Source organism: Pteropus medius, unplaced genomic scaffold, assembly GCF_902729225.1.
Source record: "Pteropus medius unplaced genomic scaffold, Ma_sr-lr_union100, whole genome shotgun sequence".
NCBI classification, from domain to species: domain Eukaryota; kingdom Metazoa; phylum Chordata; class Mammalia; order Chiroptera; family Pteropodidae; genus Pteropus; species Pteropus medius.
The window spans coordinates 2,723,871-2,740,926 of NW_024345872.1; the positions used below are offsets into that span (position 1 = coordinate 2,723,871).

General features: G+C 37.9%; 1 protein-coding gene across 2 annotated transcripts in view; it reads right to left on the reverse strand.

The window, feature by feature from the left end:
- Positions 1-230: 230 nt before the first annotated feature.
- LHFPL1 (LHFPL tetraspan subfamily member 1) overlaps positions 231-17,056 on the reverse strand; it is a 50,901-nt gene continuing 34,075 nt past the window's right edge. For both annotated transcript variants that reach the window (XM_039874771.1, XM_039874770.1), the window contains one exon: positions 231-689. In XM_039874771.1, the coding sequence (XP_039730705.1) occupies positions 508-689 (182 nt within the window). In that variant the 3' untranslated portion in view covers positions 231-507. The remainder of the gene's footprint in view (positions 690-17,056) is intronic.

A 17,056-nucleotide genomic window follows, 5' to 3' on the forward strand; every position in this document is an offset into this window, starting at 1 on the left:
CCAAGAAAGTCACAAAAAATTGAGCAGTGGCACTCCATAGATATTTGGAGATGGCAATAAATACTGGAAAGAGGGCCATAGGAATGGAATGGTAGGAATCAGCCCTGCCCATCTCCTGGTCCCTCCCTGCATAAGTGTTCTTACCCAGCCTTAAAGCTTTGGATTAAGTGGCAAACAGGAGCTATGGAACTGCTTGATTGTGCAGTTATCTTTCGAATGAGGATCTTCTCCTTATTTTGCATAAAGGCGTACTTTGGGACATGGGGGCTATTAGGTACTCACCAGATAGGTAAACGTCTGAGAGAATTATTGTTCTTGATGGATTTTGTAAGTAGCCATTGACCCATTGGCTTAAGGAAAACTAAAAATGAATGACTAGTGAGTTAAACAGCATGTAACACTAGGCTACATTGCTGACAGGTGGATGGCAATTGGCCTAGTCTTAGTACCTATTTTTAAAGCTCAATTTCCTCCTCTTTCTCACTCTCTCCAATCTTCTGCCAATGCTTAAAGTTTGAGGCAGTGGTCAAGCTCCACACTATAAGAATTGGTGTTCCTCATGATACTCTCCACCAACATGACAGGCTTGGTGTTTCTTACAGCAAAGCAAGAAAGCCAGGTACAAATCAACATGGCTGCAGCTGCTCCACCTCCAGCACAGTAATAACCCCAGCCGAGGCGACAGGTACCTGTAGAAACAGGGACAGCGACATGAGGGTTGTACACATGAAGGCTAAAGTGAGAGTAGGAAGCAGTGAATGCAACTGGATTTCCTGTGTTCTCCTTTCCTCCCTTGCTGATGGCTGGTATTTGCTTTAGCAAGAGGTTATAAATTTTTACTCTGTTACAGTATGAACCTGGGGGTGGTGTAAGTGGTGGTTATCCTAATGACAATGATGACAAGAACAACTTGTTCATGTCAAGAACTATGATAAAGTCCTTAGAAATACATACATTGATCATTATAGTAACAATATGAGATAGATACTCTTATTATCCTTGTTTTGTATGTGCAAGATGAAGCAACCAAGGTACAGGTTAAGTTAATAGTGAAAAATCACACAGCTAGGAAGTGGTAGAGTCAGGATATAAACCTTGGCTCATATTGACTCTAGCACTCCACACATTTTACCACACTCATATGCTACAGTACATGGACTATTTTCAAAGGACTGTATCCTTCATCATCAGGAGTTCTGACAAGCAAAACTATATCCCTTGCCCCTTACTCCATGACTCTAACCTAACCTAACCTTTCAACATTTAGAGAGGAAATATGCATTGGAACCGAGGCCAAACTTCTAAGGGGGTAGTTTCAGTTTGAAGAGTATGGAAAAGGTCATCTGCTCAAAAAATTCACCCTACTACCTGCCACTCTATCAGATGTAGTCTTTCATGTGAAATATTTGTGTTTTTTTCAGAAAAATTTTCCTCAGAGAATTTTCCCTTGGAAAATGTCAATGCCGAGAAAAAGAAAGAGAGCTATTATTTTCCCAGGGATCAGAGTAACAACTAATTGCGAGAAAATCCAGTGCTTAAGCAAACAGAATTCTAGAAATTGAGATAGATGTCCAGTGATACAAAATTACAGAGGAGTTCTGGGAAAAGAGGTAGTCAGCAACCTTCATCTTCCTTACAGTCTTGCACAAACTTAGTCTCAACTACAATCAGTCAGTTACGGATGTCAAGGCTGATCTTTGTAATAATTTTTTAATAATGAATTATTTCTGTTCACATGGTGCCCAGTGAGCTTTATTTTTTCTTCTTTTAATTGACTGCTTAGCATACCATATAAAGAATCTAAAATGGGTCCAAGTTAGGCTGCTTTGATTTTCTATTCAGTCTAGGCTAATTTATCTCAAATTTTCCACCTCAGAAATAGTCTTTCTACCACTATGTCATCATTCATGCTGTCTTTCCTGCCAGAAACATCTTCCTTTTATTCACCAATTCATATCTTTCTCAGAGCATTACACAGCAAATATATCTTCAATCCAACCCTCTCCCCATTTCCAGGAAGCCTTCTCAGATTAACTTCAGTGAGCTAAAGTCACCTCAACCAATTAGCTCTCTAGGAATTTGTCTGTACAGCTTTATATGACTATACATTTTGGATAAAACATTAAGAGGAAGATTTGTATATCACATATTTTTCATCTGCACTTTACCCCCTACTAGATTATTGACTCAACAGTGCAGATGTATTGTTATATTTCTTGATAATGCTTCCTGTGCTCTGTCAATAATGAGTGCTCAGTATGTGCCATTTAGCTTAACAATACTTTGAACATGGGTATACTGGCATTTTCAACCCTCAACACCCAAATTTATGGTTTAAATTTTGAATTACAGTTATAAAACCAGCTATAGTAGCATAATATTTCTTTCTGTAATTTGCCATAGTCATTCCCATCATAAGGCTTATGCACATTCTGTTCCTTCTGCCTAATATGCTTAGTTCATATGCACCTGTATACACACACTTTCCACCATTCTCTTTGCCTAGTCAATGTTCAATAATTTTTCAGAGATCACCTCAATCATTAATTCCTCAATGAAGACTTCTATGACCTCCCCAAGTCAAATACCCTCATCAGTTGCCCTCATTAGCACTGTGTACTTTTCCTTTTGTACTTGAATGAATGAGTGAATCCCTTATCTCCTCCTATAGCAAGTGTAAAATCTTAGTTCAGAGGAGATAGTACTTTATCTATAGACTGTAACGGTCATAACTTCCTGATGTCCCAGGGCCTTGCCCAATATGATGATGAAAGTCAGAGTACAGTAACTCTAGAAGCAATGCAATCTTAAGAGAGACAGGTTTAATTTTAAAGAGAAGTCTTCTTAAAAAAAGGATTTAACTATCTACAACGTGGCTTCAACATGAATAATAATGGTGGAAGTCTGGGAAGAGTAAATTAATGAATATCATATTCAGGCAAGCAACCTACACCTTGTTGCACCTCCCCTTAGACACACATTCATTCACTCATTAAAAGTAGGAGGTTTTATATAATGATTTGGGTTTCACAGAATTGAAAACTCTAGACATGGGCAAGTCTTTAACTTCTGCCATCCTTTGGAGGAAGGCTGCAGACTTTACTGCATCTACTACACAGACAGGAATTTGAGGCTCAGTTGACAGTCCTAGGAATGATCTTGGAAGAAGACAGGTAGAGAGGTAGAGGCAGGGATACAGATCAAGTATCATTACTCTGAATCTGGTGCCCTCTACTGCCATTTTCTTCTTATAGGACTCTTGACCTATAAGCCCTAAAGAGGGGGCTCCTAAATCAATTTGTAATAGATTCCCCTGAGCTGCTTCCCTAGTCCTTCCAACCAAAATCTCCTGTGCTCATATGGCAGAGTAGACAGGAGCCAGCTCTGGGGTGGGCCCACTGTCGGGCAACTTCCTCCTCTCTGGTATTTTCCCAATATAGTCTAGACAAGGCATTGGAAGTCTTATTCTTTTTCTTCAGTAACTTAACAGGTCATCCCTCCTTTAGAGTAGCAGTGATATTCCTATTAGGTACATGCACTCTGGGACCAGGGAAAGACTCGTATCCGTAAATGAAAGGAATAACTGCAAAGCATGCCATTACCCCCAAAGACCTAGGCAGGAAGAAAACTGACAGAATGGGCAGCTCCAGAGTAAAAGGCTGGGTAGAAAGATCTCAATAAACCTTATTGCAATTAACCAGGTATCGCTGGACTGAGTCAACACCAAAGTGCTCTCTCATTGCCACTCCAAGTACACTCCCTCACAGAGATTTCTAATATGCCACTGAATAGCATCTAAGCCCCAGGTTGCTACCACACAAGAATCCAAGAAGAAATAGAGGAAATATATCTTTAATCCAACCTTCTTCCCACGGCCCTACCTGTTGTCTGCTTAAGGGAATACAGAGGTTACATCACTAGCACTGTAAAAGGGAAAAAAATCACATTTCCAGGTGAGAGCTTCTGTCAGTACTCATCTACTCCACAAAAAGCTTGGAAACTGGTGGCCTATAGAAGAACTTGTATTTTCTGTGGAAGCCTGCAAAATTAAGGAGCAGGGGCAATGAACTACCACACTTTATTTCCAATCACCTTTCAGTGAATTCTCGTGAACAATCACCAATCCTGAAATCATATTCCTTGAAGTACTATTAATCCTTCTACTCATTTGACAAATGTTTATTAAGTACCAACTATGTGCCAGACATTTTAAAAACACCATCTGATTTGCTTCTCACAACAGCCATGAATATTTCTATTTAGAGTTGAGGAAACTGAGTCTCAGAGAAGTAAATTACTTTGCCAACTTATAAGTGTCAGAGTTGAGATTTGAATGCCAGGACTGAAAGTCCATGTTCATTTATTTCAACTATGCCAGGAGAATCAAGCCAAGAGAACAAGTAAGGTCCAAATTTTATGGAAAAATATAATGCCTTTAACTAATCACTTCACCTTTTGGGGTCTCAATCTCCTTTGTTTAAGTGAAGGTAATTTTACTGAGAGATTTATAAAAGTCCTTTCCAATTCAAATTTTCCATTCTACTAAGAATGTGATAAATGCTTTAAGAGGCAAATGAGTAAAAATCCACAGAGATATCCAGGGAAAAATAAACTATTTGTAGCTGAGAGAATTCAGGCTTAGGTAAGGTTTTATAGAGGAGATAGTGTTTCAATTTAGTGGGAATTCTAGGCAGTGAGGGTGGTTGTTATGAGCAAAGTTATATAAGTGAGAAAGTAGAACACATTTCAGAAACATCTGAAAGTTTAGCAAGACAGAAACGAATCTTCTCCCTTAAGAACAACTATGTGTTGTTCCTTATTGACCTGGGAAGCTTGCTGGAACTGGGGCATGACAGACTTGAGCATTCTAGTACGCTAGTACCCAGGAAAGTTGAGTAAGGTCTAAGAGAGAGATCCCATAAGGATTGAGGAGGAAGTATTGATTCCCTGGGAGTCAGAAGACTGAAATCTTTGAAGAAATCTCTTAACCCTCACTGGAACTCAGCTATCTCACCCTTAAAATGGGATAAAATAGTTAAGTGCCTATCTAAAGACAGAGAAATAGGACAAGATAAGTTCTTGAGATCCTTTTCAGAAATAGCCAGGCCTTGCCTTTCAGATTGAATGCATCAACTCCAAGACTCCATGCTATAATTGTTCGAGGGTCTGTGTCTTCAGAAAATACTGCAGCAAGCTGACATTGCATCTGGAGATTGTCTCTATATATGTGTGTGTGTGTGTGTTTGTGTGTGTGTGTATCTGTGAAGAGAAAGATTGGATGACAGGATAAGGGGAAAGAAGAGGTCCTAACTACAAATTAGCTTTATGCAAAGATTCTGGATGAACTCCAAGATAAGCCTGTTCCTTTTTGTGCTCTTCTTTATCATTTCTAACACACTATCGTGAGTCATTCTATTCCAGTGTTGAATTTGCTATGACAAGATTCCTCATAAAAGTTATTAAATCATCACTCAGTAGTGGGCCTGACATTTAAATCAAGACATGTTGCTTTTATTCCAAGTTGCAAATCAAATTGGTTTAGAGTTTGACTCTATTTACTTTAATTCAGCATTAACTTGTGTTATTACATCTTTGCTATTTAGAGAACAAATTGTCACCAGATGCTATTTAAACTGACCCTATTCCCTAGATCCCCAGCTCTATGCCCTTCAGACATATGGTGTCTGGCCAGCTGTCAATGGATCATTCTGAGCTACTGGGAGAAGTTAGGACAAACCTATGCTTTTGGTGGGGCTTAGCATTTGTGTAGGTGTCAGGGTTGTGGATCATAGTAGAAAAGAGTCTGAAGAGTCTGATAGAGAGGCTCTCTCTGTAAGGTACATAGTACATATTCAGAATACCAGTTTCGAAGCCAAGAATGCCAAAGAATTAATGTAAAGAAAGGAGTTCTCCTTGGAGGAGGGAAAGGGTATAAAAAGAGAGTGAGTCTACTTTGGGAGACAGTTTGACAGTTTCTTATAAAACTAAACATATTCATACCATATGATCCAGCTATGAAAACACATCCACACAAAAATCTGCACACAGATGTTTCTTAGCAACTGCATTTATAATTGCCAAAACTTGGAAGCAACCAAGATGTCCTTCAGTAGGTGGATGGATAAATAAAATATGGTACTCCAAACAATGGAGTATTATTCAGAGCTTTAAAAAGAAATGAACAATCAAGCCATGAAAAGACATGGAAGAACCATAAATTCAAATTAGTAAGTGAAAGAAGCCAATTTGAAATGGCTACACACTGTATAATTCTAACTGCATATATTCTGTAAAACACAAAACTATGAGTACAAAGATCAGTGGTTGCCATGAGTTGGGAGGTGTGGTGAGGGATGAATAGGCAGAGAACAGAAGATTGTTAGAGCAGTGAAAACACTGTGCATGATATTATAATGATGTATACATCTCATTATATATTTGTCTAAACCCATAGAATGTACAACACCAAGAGTAAATTCTAAGGTAAATTGTGGACTTTAGATAATTATTAGGTGCCAATGTAGGTTCATCAGTTATAACAAATGTACCTCTCTGGTTCAGGATACTGATAATAGGGAGTCTGAGCATGTGTGGGAACAATGGGAATATAGAAAATCTTTGCACCGTCCCCTCAATATTGCTGTTAATCTCAAATTCCTTTATTAAAGTCTTAATAAAAAAGAGAGTGAGGTAAGTCTGTTGAGTTTCTCAAGGCTTCCCTTTCAGAGAATCATCAGATGGAAGTCTAGGCCCCTGAAAGGTTGGAGGAAGAGACAAGGAAGTAGGGATATAGCAAGCACATAATGACCACTAACACCTGCAAAACTGACTAGGCTAGATAAATTGTAATGGAACTTTCAGATATATAAAGTTTTGATTTGACGCAAATATTTCCAAAAGTCAAGTTCTGATTGCTAATACTCCAGAAAAAGGCATGCTTGTAACTCAGGATCAGTGGGAAGAAGCCCTGGATATTAGTGTGTTGAAGAAGAAGCTGATGGAGAGCATTAGAATTGTAAAACAGCTGAGAGCTTTGGGGTCTAGCAAGAAGGGATAAATCCATTTTAAGAATGTTTATAGGTCAGGAGCATGAGAGGCGATTGTATTTCTATACAAAGGTGAGATCCAAATTCTAGGAACTTGTAGAGTCAGGATCTTGGGAGGTGGTTCAGGTAGAATACAAGAGAACAATATTAACATTTGTTTTTTCATCTAAAATACTTCAATAACCAGGGAATTCGAGATACTGCTCTAGACTTAGATAGGGTAAATAAGGGAAAGAGTGACACTATAGATGGAGGAAGACATGCAATGGGAACCAGCATATTGCCTTCAACCTCACTACCCAGAGCAGAGAGACAGAACAGATATGTAGAGATGTCTGTCTGGTAGCCACCTGGGGGGCTTTCACAGCCTTCGTCATATCAAACCAGGCTGCTTGCACTGGCCCTGGTGGCAAGACCTTCAGCTACAGAGACAGCTAAGGTTTTTTTTGTTAATTCTATGGTATAAAAAGAGAGGGAGAGGACTAAAGAGAGATCAAAGAAGAGAAAAAGACCAAAGGAGGATCAATTCAGTAGGTGGAAGTGGAAGAAGAGAAGAAAGGCAGGGGTTACGTTTAGAGAACATTAGAAGATTAGAACACTAAAGAATGTAGTGCTAAGATATTTGGAAACATGGCAAAGTGAGAGATATCCCCAGATCTCTACCCTAGAAACAACAATAAGCTGAACAACTAAAACTCAACAACAACAACAACAAAAAAACCAAACTGCACACCAGCACGTCTGAGCATGGGATCTGTGCATAAGAGCTACAAGAGGTCAGAAACCTGGATGTCGGGTGGTGGACTGGGAGAAATAAAGAAGCTACCTTTCCCAGCTACAGGAGCTCCCTGAAGGAGGAGGGATAGGGGAGAAGAAGCAGCGAGTTCGTTTGATGAGTTCCCTGAACAGCCTGGCTTGGGAAAGTTGTCAGCTCCCTGTGGCCAGGTGGTGGCAGAGCCCAGTCATCAGGGTAGAAAGCAGAGAAGCGGCCGGCAGAGAAACAACAGTTGATTTTAACAACCGCGGTTACAAAACAGAGGCTGAGCCTCAGCCCACAACACTCAACACAGAGGACCCATCCTCCCATACCCTCAGAGAGCAATCACTGCGGAGCCCCAAGGCAATCTAAGCAAACGCTACGAAACTGTTGCTAACACTAACAAGGACTGAAACTGAGGGTAGTGAGCGTGATTAAATACCTATCAGAAAATAAAAAGGCATTTTTAAAGCTTTATATAAAGCAGGGATCCAAGAGGCTTAGATGGTACCTACTGGAAACAAAAAAGAAAAGTGTCTTCTTTGCAACAGGCTAAAGAGAGACCTTTATATAATAAAACTTTCTGGAAAAATTAAAAGCAGAATACATATCCATCAATGCCCAAGAGCAGAAATAGTCCATTAAACACCATGAACAACAAAGGTGACAGGGTAGTTCAGAAAAAAAGAGTAAAATTTCCAGAAAATGAGCTTACAGACATAAAAATATGCAACTTAAATGACAGAGAATTCAGGATGGTACTATGAAAAAATTCAGTGAGTTCGGAAATGATCATATCAACAATTTGAGAAATTGAAAAAACAGTAGAGGAGGAGAGCAAGGAGATTGAAACCCTCAAAAAGAACATAATAGATCTTCTGGAGGTAAAAAAAAAAAAATACACACTGCAAGAGTTAAAATATGAAATAGCTAGCTTAGGAAATAGAGTCGACCAAAAGGAGGAAAGGATCACTGATGTCAAAGACAGAAATCTAGAAATAAATCAGAAAGAAGAAGAGAGAAACCAAAAAATGAAAAATAATGAAAGAGAAATTCAAGAATTAGCTGAAACCATCAGGAGAGGAAACATAAGAAAAATGGGCATTATCGAAGATGAGGAAAAAGAACAGGGATTAGAAAGCATTTTCAGACAAATACTTGACGAGATTTCCCAAATCTAAGGAATGAGCTCGATCTTGAAATTCAAGAAGTCAACAACACCCAATTATTTCAACTCCAAAAGGTCTTCACCAAGATACAGTGTACTAAAATTATCAAAAATCAATGAAAAAGACAAAATTCTCAGGGCAGCCAGGGAGAAAAAAATGGTAACTTATAAAGGTAAACCCATTAGATTATCCTCGGAGTTCTCAGTGCAAACCCTACCAAAAAGGAATGGAATCAAATATTTAAACTATTAAGTAAAAGGAACTACCAGCCTAGAATAATGTATCCAGCTAATCTCTACTGTAGATATGAAGGAGAAATTTAATTAAGACTTTTCCAGACATACAAAAATTGAGGGAATTCTCCACGATGAGCCTGTACTACAGGAAATACTGAAAGGGGTCGGTTCACCTAAAACAAAATGACAACAACAAAAATACATAACTAGGAGTAAAGTGACTATCATGCAAGTAGAAGCAGAGAAGTATAATCCCTACTAAGAACAGGGCATTATAAGCTTAAATAATAATAAGAGAATTGTTATAACAAGAAAGCAATGAACATTCAGCATACATAGATAAAAATTGAGAGAACGATGAATGAAAAGGGAGGATTAAAAGATTCAAATTCACAAAGGGGAATGGAGATAAGGTACGCACAGAAGAAAACGGGTGACTGTATATATATATAACTATCCTTTACATATTTGTAATGGTAACCACACAACAAAGATTCAGAACTGAAGCATATAACATAAAACAAGAAGGACCAGAGAGAAAACCCATAAAGACAACCAAATTAAAGAAAACAGAACACAAGGACAAGGAAGCAATCTAAATACCCAGATACCAGAAAAAAAAAAGATAAAATGGCTATAAGAAGACCTCATTTTTCAATATTCGACCTAAATGTAATTGGATTGAACCCAGCAATAAAAAGGCACAGAGTTGCAGAATGGATCAAAACACAAAACCCAACCATATGCTGCCTCCAAGAGACACATTTCGGCTCCAAAGACAAATATAGACTCAAAGTAAAGAGTGGAAAATGATACTTCAAGCAAATGGCATTCAGAGAAGAGCGAGAGCAGTGTTACTAATATCAGATGAAATGGACTTCAAAATAAAAAAGGTAAAGAAAGATATTCAGGGACACTTCATAATGATAAAGAGAATCATGCATCAAAGACATAAAATTTATTAATATCTTTGCTTTCAATCAGGGAGCCCCGAAATATGTAAAGCAATTACTAACAGAATGAAAGGGAGAAACATACCAAAACGCTATCACAATAGGGGTCCTAAATATTCCCCTGTCAGATATGGACATATCATCTGAACAGAAAATCAATAAGGAAATAACATCCTTAAATGACACATTAGACCAACTGGACATAATTGACATTTACAGAGCTTTCCATTCCAAAGCAGTTGCATATGCATTCTTCTTTAGTGCACATGGAACATTCTCAAGAATCAACCACATAATTGGAAACAGAGATACCCTCAAAAGATATTACAGTCTTGAAATCACACCAACCATATTCTCTGATCATAATGCTTTGAAATTAGAGATCAACTGCAAAAGGAAAGTGGAAGAACCACAAATACATAGAGATTAAAGGACATACTACTGAAGAATAACTGGGCCAGAGAAGAAATAAAATGAGAGATTAAGAGATACATAGAAACGAATGATAATGATAATGATAGTATAACATATCAAAACTTTTGGGAGATGGCAAAAGTGGTCATAAGAAGAAAGTTCAATCATTACAGGCCAATCTCCAGAAACAAGAACAAGCCCAAATAAACAACCTAGCGCTTCATCTTAAAAAATTAGAAAAGGAAGAACAAATGAAGCCTAAAGCCAGCAGAAGAAAAAAATAATCAAAATTAGAGCAGATATAAATGAAATCGAAAACAAAAAGCAATAGAAAAAAAATAAGTACAACAAAGAGATAGTTCTTTGAGAAGGTTAATAAAATTGACAAACCACTGGCTAGACTCACTAAAGAAAAAAAGATAAAGAACACAAATAAACAAAATCAGGGATGAAAGAGGGGAAATTATGACTGACATCACAGAAATACAAAGGATCATACAAGAATACTACAAAAAAGTATATAATAACAAATTTAATAACCTAGAAGAAATGGACCAGTACTTAGAAAAATACAATCTTCCAAGACTGAATCAAGAGATCTAGAAAATCTAAATACGCTAATCAGCATTATGGAAATTGAAACAATCATCAAAAACCTACAAAAACGTAAATGTTCAGGACCAGATGGCTTCACCAGTGAATTCTAGTAAGCATTCAAAGATTTAATACCTATTCTCCTCAAACTTTGCCAAAAAATTGAAGAGGAGACCATACTTTCCAACTCATTTTATGAAACCAATATTACTCTGATACCAAAATTTCATAAAGATAACACACACACACACACACACACACACACACACACACACAAAACTACAGACCAATATCTCTCATGAACACAGATGCAAAAATCCTAAATAAGATACTAGCGAACCGAATACAGCAACACATTATAAAGATTATATACCGTGATCGAGTGGGCTTTATTCTAGAGGCACGGGGACAGTTCATCATACGCAAATCGATTAATGTGATACACCACATAAACAAATTAAAAAAGAAGAATCGTATGATCATATCGATAGATGCAGAAAAATGTCTTCTACAAGATACAGCACCCATTTATGATCAAAATGCTTAACAAAATTAGTATAGAAGGAAAGTACCTTAACATAATAAAGGCCATATATGACAAGCCTTCAGCCAACATTATAGTTAATGGTGAAAAACTAAAAATCTTCCCTCTAAGATCAGGAACAAGGCAAAGCTGTCCACTATTGCCACTGTGATTCAATATAACATTGGAGGTCCTAGCAAGTGCAATCGGACAAGAGAAAGATATAAAAGGCATCCAAATAGGAAAGAAAGAACTCAAACTGTCACTATTTGTGGATGACATGATTCTCTATATAGAAAACCCTAAAGTCTCCAGAAGAATACAACTAGAAACAATAAACAAATACAGTATAGTCTCTGGATACAAAATCAATGTTCAAAAAAAACCAGAGCATTCCTACATTCTAATAATGAAGTGTCAGAAAAAGAAGTAGTAAAAATAATTCCTTTTGCAATTGCAACAAGAAGAATAAAATACCTAGGAATAAATCTAACAAAACAAGTGAAGGACCTATGTAATGTAAACTATATGACCCTTTTAAAAGAAATTGAAGAAGATACAAAGAAATGGAAAGATATTCCGTGTTCTTGGATTGGAGGAATCAACATAGTTAAAATGACCATATTACCTAAAGCATTATGCAGATTTAATTCAATCCCCATTAAAATCCCATCAGCAGTTGTTAAAGAAATAAAACAAAAAAATCATTAAATTTATATGGAATCATAAAAGACCCCGAAATGCCAAAGCCATCCTGAGAAAAAAGGACGAGGCTGGAGGCATTACTCTGCCTGACTTCAAATTATACTACAATGTGACAGCAATCCAAACGGTATGGTATTAGCAGCAAAACAGACACATGGACCAGTGGAACAGAATCAAGAGTCCAGAAGTAAACCCATATTTACATGGGCAAACAATATTTGAGAAAAAAGCCAAAAACACACAGTGGAGAAAGGGAAGCCTCTTTAATCAATGGTGCTGGGAAAACTAGAAAGCCACCTGCAGAAGAATGAAACTGGACTGTTGTCTATCACCACACACCAATATTAACTCACAATGGATTAAGGACCCGGATATAAGACCTGAAACAATAAAATGCATAGAAGAAAACTTAGGAACTAAACTCAAGGACCTTGGGCTTAAAGAGGATTTTGTGAATTTGACCTCAAGAGCAAGGGAAGTAAAAGCTAAAATAAATGAATGGGACTTCATTGAACTAAAAAGCTTCTATTCAGCAAAAGAAATTGTCAACAGAGTAAACCATCTGAATTGGAAAATATATTTGCAAGCAACACCTCAGATAAGGGCCTAATATGCAAAATACACAACGAACTCTTACAAATCAATAACGACAACAAATAAAACAAATGATCCAATCAAAAAATTGGCAGAGGACCTGAACAGACACTTCTCCCTAGAGGACATACAAATGGCCAAAAAACATTTGAGAAAATGCTCAGCATCACTAGCTATTAGGTAAATGCAAATCAAAAGCACAATGAGATACCATCTCACACCTGTTAGAATAGTTATAATCAACAGGGCAAGTAATAACAAATACTGGAGAGGATGCGGAGAAAAAGAAACCCTCATGCACTGCTGATGGGACTGCAAATTGGTACAGCCACTATGGAAAACAGTATGGAGTTTCCTCAAAAATGTAAGAGTTAATCAACCATATCATCTAGCAATTCCTCTACTGGGTATTTAACCCCAAAACTTGAAAACCTATATGCGACAAAGATATTTGCACACCAATGTTCATAGCAGCATCATTCACAGTGGCTGGGTCATGGGAGCAACCAAAGTGTTCTATTATAGATGATTGGCTAAAGAAGTAATAGACTATTACTCAGCCATAAGAAGAGATGAACTACTGCCGTTTGCAACAACATGGATGGACTTCGAGATAATAATGCTAAGTGAAATAAGCCAGAACAAAAAAGTTGAAAATCTCATGATATCATTTATATGCGGGTGAAGTGGGTAAAGGGGATCAAATATATGATAGCTGAAGGAAACTGGACTTTGGGTGGTAAACACACAATAGAACATACAGTTGTTAATTTATAATGTACACCTAAAAGTTATATAATTGTATTAACCAGTGTTACCCCAATAAACTTAATAAAAAATTAATTTAATTTAATTTAATTTAAAAAACAAAATGTAAAAAAAAAGAAAAGAAAATAAGGAACGCAATACTTCGAGACTGAAGAGTGGAGAGATTAAGCTTTTCAACAGACCTTTTCGTAATGAGGGTGTCATTATTTTCCAAAGCAGACCCAGCTAAGGAAAACCAGTTGTTTCTTCCATTATTATGACACCACCTAAGCTTGCGAAACCAGAGATGCAACTCACCTCCCAAGCTGCGGTTTGGTGTGCATGGTTGAGGGGAGGGAGAAGGTGGGTTGTTATTTGCTTACTCAACATATTTTTACCTCAGGGATCTGAATTTTGTGTTAAATAGGCAACAGGGGTTTGGAAGAAGCTGGTGGCCCCATCTATTCAGATAGATACTGCTGACTTTAGGGTCTCCATAGGTAGCAGCATATAAAGATTTTCAATATAGCCAAGCTAAATAAGCACAGAATTTTCTCTGTTAGGTTCTGCACAGGTGAATACTTGTCAAAGGTAAAGCAAAGCAACTAATTCAAGAATAATTGCCAAATGCCCTACCCCTCATACCCCACCACAGTCTCCAGTAAAAATAAAATTGCCAAACCCATGAGAACAGCAATCTTCTCACTCTCCAGACTGGGCATGAGTGTCAACAGGAGCCCAAATTGGAGACCCAGAACCTACTGAAGATTCCAGGAGCCTGTGAGGCTGCTTTGCCAGAGAAGGAAAAAAGAATCCTCTGAAAACGTCAGTAGTTCAAGTAAACATGTTATTGCTATTAGTCATAATTTGGCTCAGTCAAGGATGCTAGGAAGGTAAAGTATTCTGAGTTTCCAACTCCATCTTGATCCAACCCAATGTTCTGAGGGGTAAGAGCAGACCAGAGTACTTACTAGAAAACTGGGGTAGCATTCAGTAAAGTGTTAGATCCTCATGGTAGAGACACCCTGATTTAGTTGTTTTTCTCCTTTACACACACTTCTGCTAAACAAATTGAGTCTTTCTATTCAAATCTTCCTCACCACTATTGAGCATTTGCTTCCGACCTATCCTCATACTTTGTCAACCAGTCTTTCTTTTTAATATCATCTCTAACATCGCTAGCCAGAATTTTAACTACTCTGTTCATCTTCTTCTTCATTGGGGGACAGGGGGATTTAAACCGTGCTTCTGGGTTTTTCCCAAAATTGACAGGCCAATTTAAACTGTGCTTCTGGGTTTTTCCCCAAATTGACGCCCATCTCCCCCTGAAAAAACCTCTATGTCACTCTGTGTTGCCCTTTGTACAGCTCTTTATCTACACTTGGGGCAGCTTTCTAGAAGAGCTTTGGGAACTGCTCTAGACTGAATGTCTGTGTATCCCCGAGTTCTTAAGTTAAATCCCAATCCACAATGTGTTGGCATTTGGAAGCAGGGCTTTTGGAAGGTGATTATATTATGAGACTCCATAAATGGGATTAGTGCTCTTGTAAAAGAGACCCCAGAAAGTGCCATTGCGCCCTTCTGCCATGTGAGGACACAGAGAGAAGATGGCCATCTATGAATCAGAAAGCAGTTTCTCACCAGACACTGATTCTGCTGGCACCATGACCTTGGACATCCCAGCCTACAGATTTGTGAGAAAAACATTTCTGTTGTTTATAAACCACCTAGTCTTTGGTATTTCTCATAGCAGTCCAAATGGATTAAGACAAGCAGTCTCTCCAAAAAGATAGGTCAAAACCCAGCTAAACAAGTATTGGAACTCTGACTCCACATGAGCTCTCTAGGACACTTGGTCTCTAAGAAACTGGCCCCTCTCTTCTTAACATCTGCTTAATAGAATACTGCTCACATCCATTTGAAATTTCTTAGCTAATTAAATATAGAACTGAAATAGTAATAATGAATATTTTTCAAATGCATCCATGTGCCAAGCACTGTGGTAAAGTCCTTAGACATGTTCTCATATAGGTAAGATCAACAAACCAGATCAATTAAAGGGACTCGGTGACAGAAGTGGAACAAGTAAAAACAGTGTGACAAGTGCTATGACATAGAGTGATACAAGGATACAGATGAGGGGCATCAAATCCAGTTTAAAGGAGGCAGGGAGTTTTCAAGGAAAAGCAGAAAGTTAATTAGGTGAGGAAGTGAAGAAGAGTATTACTAATAAAGGGAAGAACACATGTAAGGTTGCAAAGATTTGAAGGAACGTGGTATTTTCAGGGTGGCTAGGCAAGAGAAGCAGCTTAAGTGGTGAAGGAAGTGATAGCTAGAATCCATATAGGCCATGCTAAGGAGTCCAAACTTTATCCTGAAGGCAATGGGGAATCATTGCTAAAGAATAGGAATGGCATCAGATTCATTTTTTGAAATATCACTTTGAACACAGAACGATAGTCAGTCAAGGGAGTGGTATGCAATACCTTTGGGAATAGGGAGAGAATCAGGGGCTATTTTCTGTAAACCAGATGAAAATGAATACTAAAGAAAAGAAGGTAGATTCATTCTAGAGTTCTCATTCTGTGCCTTAGCTAGCAGTATTTATTTGTTCTAATGATTGACATCATTAGAGTTTAGGATTGACATTATTATGGTAGTATTTGTTAGATGTGTGTGTGTGTGTGTGTGTGTGTGTGTGTGTGTGTGTACACACACACATATAGACAATGTCTCCTCAAACTAGAAGCTCCTTGAAGACTATATTCTTGGATTATTTGAATTATGTACAGTGCCTCATTCAGTATCTTGTATACAATAGGTGTCCAGGACATGCTTATTGAATGACTATTATCTGCTGCTTTTGACACAATTTTCAAATACTTATGAATGCATGAAGGCCAAACCTGGCAAGCAGACCTACTTCAGGACTCAAGAACGAGTACACCCTCATTCCAGCAATTGACTTAGCCCTATACCAGCAACACCAACTTTGAGCAACAGCTCTTTCCATCCATGCTTCATCAGCCAACAGATATAGACCACAGAGACTTTCCTGGGGACCAAGTTCCCTGAGTAATAACCAATGCCACGAATAATGACACCTAATATGTGTATAGTGCTTTTTAATTTACAAGAAACTTTCACCATCCATTATCTCATTTAATTCTTTATCATTTGTTTTATTCATTCATCAAGTCCCAGATACAGGCAGGAATATTGTTATAGACAAAGCAGTCAAGCAGCCAGATGAAGTTTTTGACCCACTTAGAAGGTAGAGACTGGGCTAGGCCTATGTGTGCTCAGGAAGTCATGTGG